General features: G+C 36.9%; 1 protein-coding gene across 1 annotated transcript; it reads right to left on the reverse strand.

The window, feature by feature from the left end:
- Positions 1-3,238: 3,238 nt before the first annotated feature.
- On the reverse strand, positions 3,239-4,328 carry LOC149220912 (steroid (22S)-hydroxylase-like). The gene is made up of 2 exons (XM_089382878.1): positions 4,162-4,328; positions 3,239-4,031 (listed from the first exon to the last, which is right to left on the reverse strand). The coding sequence occupies exons 1-2, from the start codon at positions 4,303-4,305 to the stop codon at positions 3,738-3,740; spliced, it is 438 nt and encodes a 145-aa protein (XP_089239004.1). The 5' UTR covers positions 4,306-4,328; the 3' UTR covers positions 3,239-3,737.
- Between the last annotated feature and the right edge of the window lie 933 nt (positions 4,329-5,261).

Raw genomic sequence — 5,261 nt, forward strand, 5'->3', positions numbered from 1 at the left:
CTAGAACAAGTGTTTAAATAAGCTAGAAAACAAGGGAAATCCTATCTTTTGATATTGGCTAGGGGTTTTTAGTTAGTTTTTGAAGAATTAGAGTTTATCTTCTTCTGCCCAAGTTATAATTTCCTGGTCAAATCCTTTATCTATAATACAATCTCTGGATATAGGTAAGCTTAAAATTTTGGTATTCATGGCTTCATTAGTTTCTAAAAAAATCTAATTATCAACCAGTGAAGTAATAGTTTGAGATTCTGAGTTGAAGTATTTGGCTAGAAGTAGAATAAATTTTTGATCAAACTAGACTGGGGGCAAGGTGGTAGTTAAAACCCCAGACTGAATTAGACAATTATGGTCTTTTTACCCTCAGAGAGATTTAACTTCTTTTTTAAATTTAAGACATCTGTATGGTGGGTTTGAGTATCCATAATCCCTGCTAGTTTGTTAATACAAACTTATTTTCGTTAAATTTTGAATGATCAAGGGAGCCGGCTTGGATCATTCATGTTAGTTGATTTTTAAGCCTATTCTAAGTTGTAAAAGGTTGAAATTCATTTCACTAATGAGTGGCTTAATTTTTTTAATATACGCATATAGCTATAATAGCATTCTCACCTAGTGGTTTGAAGAGACGAGAGCTTTCAAAGCTTTAAACAACCAGCATTCTCCACGATACATCTTAATAAGGATATCCACGTGTAACCAATTTGATTATCATAATCTTAGGTGAAAAGGGTTCAACTCATGTGAATATAGTGTGGATGCACAAACAAAGATTTGTGCAAAAACACCTCAAGGCTCTTAAGTGTAAATGAGATAGGTGGCATTATCACCGTGGTTTTAAGCCTTAATTTACAACGAAAAGAGATCTCATGAGAAATATTGATTTAAGTAAATATATTTTATTTGGGTTCTTTTTATTTTAAATTTTGTTCAAATAAAAGGAAAATTAATAATAATATTGTCTAATATGATACATCATATAAATAATAAAAATAATTATACAAGAAATTAAAGAAAATATAAATTAGAAAATAAATTTAAAGTTGAATAAAATATCCAATGCACATATAAAATGATTAAAATACTAACTAAAGTTAGTATTAATAATGAAATATGCTCTTTTATAACTAAGAAGTTATCAATATTGGACCAGCAACAAAGAATTTGAACTAGGGAATCCAAAACAACTGTAGATGTCATAGATCCATATAAAATTCATTGAATGTTATAAAATCAAATAAATATTTTATAATCCATTTGGACCACTTTAAGGATAATTTAGTTCACAATTGATTTTTTTGGAAAATAACATAAATTATAACTAAATACACTCACAACTTATAGTTAGTGTAAAAAAAAATGCAGATAATAAACAACTTGAAGAATGAGTCAAAAAACCAGTCTCACTTTTCCTTTTGTTTGTTTCCCTAAACTATACCTTATTATCTACAAAATTAGAAGCCCATATAAATATTCCATAAAAGATACCTTATTATCCAAAAAGTTATAAGCCCCTATATATAAAGTATGGATGCAAAAATCAATATTTGCAACTCTCAAAGCTTCAACACCTCTTGTGAAAATATTTTTGTCTTTTCTCAATGAGTCACATTCCTTCCCTTTTGTATTGCTCTCCTCTAGTTATTTTTTGGTTATTAGATTTTTTTTTCCTTCAAACTACTTAATGGAAATAGGTAGGAGGAACATAATCATTAAAACAAGGGAAGCTGCATCGCAGCAAGTCCCTGCCAAGTTACTTTTACAAGTTAGTGCCACTGCATTAAAGAGTTGCCCAGCAACAATGTACATGAATCACTGTTAAAAAATAGTTAACAGGCTTTGGCCTAGCTGTAGAGCTTCTGATACAAAGTTTTGGTTGTGCGTAGTCTTCATAAGCTCCCTTGCCATGTCATGAGAAGAGATGACTAAGACGAGCTTGGAGCCGAATGAAAGGCATTCAGAAAATATCTCTTTGCTAAAGCAAGTTGAAATTATAAACTTTATGAAAAAACTTTCAAGGAGCTTAGCCATCATATGCAGGTAAACATTGAAAACATTGATGTGAGAGGTAAGTTTCAATATTCAAGTAAATTCGATATATTATATTAAGTTTCGATAGTTACAATTTAATGAAATCAACGAACCAAGGCAGGGAGGCTGCATCGCAGCTAGTCCCTGCCTTGGGGATTGGTTACATTCTCATTGCCAATAAAGCTTATCCGTTACAGAGTTTCATATCAGAACAGGACATGAAAAGAATAGACAAATCCATGTAAATCCTACTGGTTTCGCGATTCAAGGGAACTCAAAGATCTTTCAACACCTGAATCTAAGCAATGGAGGAACGTGAAAAATACTAAAACAAAAGATGCAAAATCAAAATGCAGTTTAGTGACAGAAGTCATACTTCTCCTTGATCTCCTTTGTAATGGTTTTAAGATGGTGCTGGTCAATATAGAAGGCGATGATGAAAACAGAAAGGTGGGTAAGTTGGACCGAAGTATGTGCTCCACTCGATTGAAACGCCCGATTATTATGATTATATTCAAACTGCCACAAACAGCACCAACTCCAGACTGTGTAAGCTAGGCAAAGTGCTTAGTGCTAGTTACTCGCTCCGATCGGAGTTACCACCTACCGGTAACTAGAAAAATAGACCGATGGTTGGAACTGAGAAACAATGTGACATACTGCCGCTACCTCTGCTTCTGGTGGTGCTGTTGCTACTACTGATTCTGGTTCTACCTGGCTAAAGCAAGCAAGAGCAAAATGGCTAGGCTATACAAACAGGGCTATCAACCTAGACACAAGCACTTCTCAGCTAGCACGGACCAACCGAGCTATCCACATCATTCCAGCGATGAACACCACCCAAGATACACTGGTCAAGATACAGATACCGGAATCAAGCAGGCAGTATAGACACCGCCAAGCTCACTAGATAAATGGATGGATACTGAGGAACAAAGATACCTTGATTAAGCATGCTTTGAGAGATGCAAGTTGATTTAGGATTCAGTTAATTTTTAAATTTCAAATCTCAATGTTGGATTCACACCCCGACCCTCGATTTCTACAGCGAACCAAAGGCCCATTGAGCTCGAGTTTTTCGATTATTCGATTAGGATATTCTGACGTGGACGAAGTCTATATGGGGCAACCAAATAACGTGTTCATAGTGCAAAGAATATCTCTAGTTGACATTATTAATTCTCAGCGATTTTTTTTTTTTTATGGTAACCTCTTGGGTGGAAATCTATTAAGATCCATGGAAGTTAAGTTTACATGATTTTGTAGTAGGTACCGATTACAAGAATCCCTTACCCTCTTTGTAATTTTTTAAAGAATGTTACAAAGCTCAGAAAATTCAAGCAAATCCCGCACTTTTCATGGTTCTCGTAATGCCTGCCACGTTTTTTCGTGCATGTCCTACACCCGTGTCGTTGTGTCGTTGTATTCGGAAGTCGATCCGCTGCATCTCATTAGACACGTCAATACCCTCCTTCGTCACCTTGAATTGTGATTGACTCTCGATATTTTCAGTTTTTCTTTGCAATCTGGGAGCAGCTAGGTTGAACACTGACTGAAATCCTAGGTAGAGGTTCTGTGTGTGCACTGTGTCTGCAATTTGAGCCTCGGAGATCGTGAGCTGTTACATGATGCATGTCTTTCGTTTGTCATGGGGTTTTTAGGTTTTTTGGACATGAAGGAAATGAGCAGAGAAATTCAATCTGTGGCAGTTACTGGGATGCAGAGGGCTTGCAAAGGGAGAGATTCAATCTGTGGCAGTTACTGGGAGGCAGAGGGCTTGCAAAGGGTGAGGAAGAATTAAGAGAGGAGCTAAAGAGGCAAATCCCATCTGGTGGGCAGTCCCCAAGTTTAGCTGGACAGGAGCAAAATGGAGAAAAAATGGAACCCAACAATCCCGCAGGTACATTTTGAGTGAAATCCATGGATTTGTAATCGTCCCAGTTTAAAGTTTTCCTCTCTGGGCTCTGTTGTTGCCTTGTTCTGACAATACCCAAATGCTCTGACTGACGAATTTTTGCAAAATATAGTTAGATGTAGTATAGTGCACAGAATGCCCAAATTACATGACCTAATGAAAATGTTTTGGACAATATGTATACAAAACCAGGTGATTTTTTTAACACCGGTACGTACCCTGAGAGTATCCACTGCCCATGGCGATTTGGCCAAAAAATGCAAGGCCAGAGTTAAGCCCACAGCAGAAGTTTCATGGCCAGCAAAGAGGATGTTGAGTATGAGATCCAGTATTTGTTCAGTCGAAAGCCTTCCATCATCCATGACATTGCTGAGGAGGTCGTCGTAGTGTATGTCTGGATGTCTTTTTCTCTCGTCCATGGCCTTTTTCACAAAGTCCAGTATCTTTACTCTAGACTGCCAAACAACACGAGAACTCTCAGCAACATAAAACCTAAATTGCTTAGCAACACCATAAATTGCTAAGTCCCTGTTTTCTACAGCAACATGATCAGTTCATCGATGTAAAGCCTAAAATTATGTTCAGTACATTACCTATCACATGCTTGCTTGCTCGGCCTCCTCATCCTCATGCCATGCCAATAATAATTTTAAAGTTATCTGAATTCATGTGCTTAGATCAGAATTTGCAGGCATTAATTTGTAGATATTTTGGATAATCAACGTAGACACTATGGCTTTTTTGAGCATTAGCTTCTGGTGTAAACAGAATATTGCTGACATTGCTGGCTACTACATTCTCGTTCTCTCTGAAAAAAACATCTCTTTCTTTTGTTCTTGCATTCAACATTGGGCTGCGTCAGCCTAACTGAAAGAAAAGCACTTTCTATCATTCTAAAAAAACACTTTCTGTCATTCTATTTGTTCTGGGCAGTGCATTAATGAATTAAATATGCGCAGGTGGGCATACATAGCATCCCATTTACCTGGAAGAACAGATAATGAGATCAAAAACTACTGGAACTCTTGGATAAAGAAAAAGCTTGCTAAGGCTGAAATAATCTCAAAGAATATTGAGGCTTCCAAAGTACATAATAATCTGCCCCAGTTCTTGTTCGAAGAATCTGCAACTCTGGGTAACGAAAGCAAGCTGCTAAAGTCTGAGATGAATACTGATGGGCATGCAGCCGAGACAGTCTCAGAGATGGCCGAGTTCAGAAAAGAAAGCCTCTGCAACAAAACGGCAAGGATCTGAAGCCTGCAATGGGAAATCTCCAGACGCACAAAAGAGCAGGTGGAAAGCTCCAGACGCACAAAAG

This window comes from Pinus tabuliformis, chromosome Q (genome assembly GCF_031772625.1).
Source record: "Pinus tabuliformis cultivar Carrire ecotype Pingquan chromosome Q, CPIR1, whole genome shotgun sequence".
NCBI classification, from domain to species: domain Eukaryota; kingdom Viridiplantae; phylum Streptophyta; class Pinopsida; order Pinales; family Pinaceae; genus Pinus; species Pinus tabuliformis.

Coding starts and splice junctions, on each gene's coding strand:
- LOC149220912 (XM_089382878.1), bottom strand. CDS start 4,305: ATGGATGATGGAAGGCTTTCGACTGAACAAATACTGGATCTCATACTC. Junction 4,032..4,161: donor GGGCAGTGGATACTCTCAGG/GTACGTACCGGT, acceptor AAAATTCGTCAG/TCAGAGCATTTGGGTATTGT.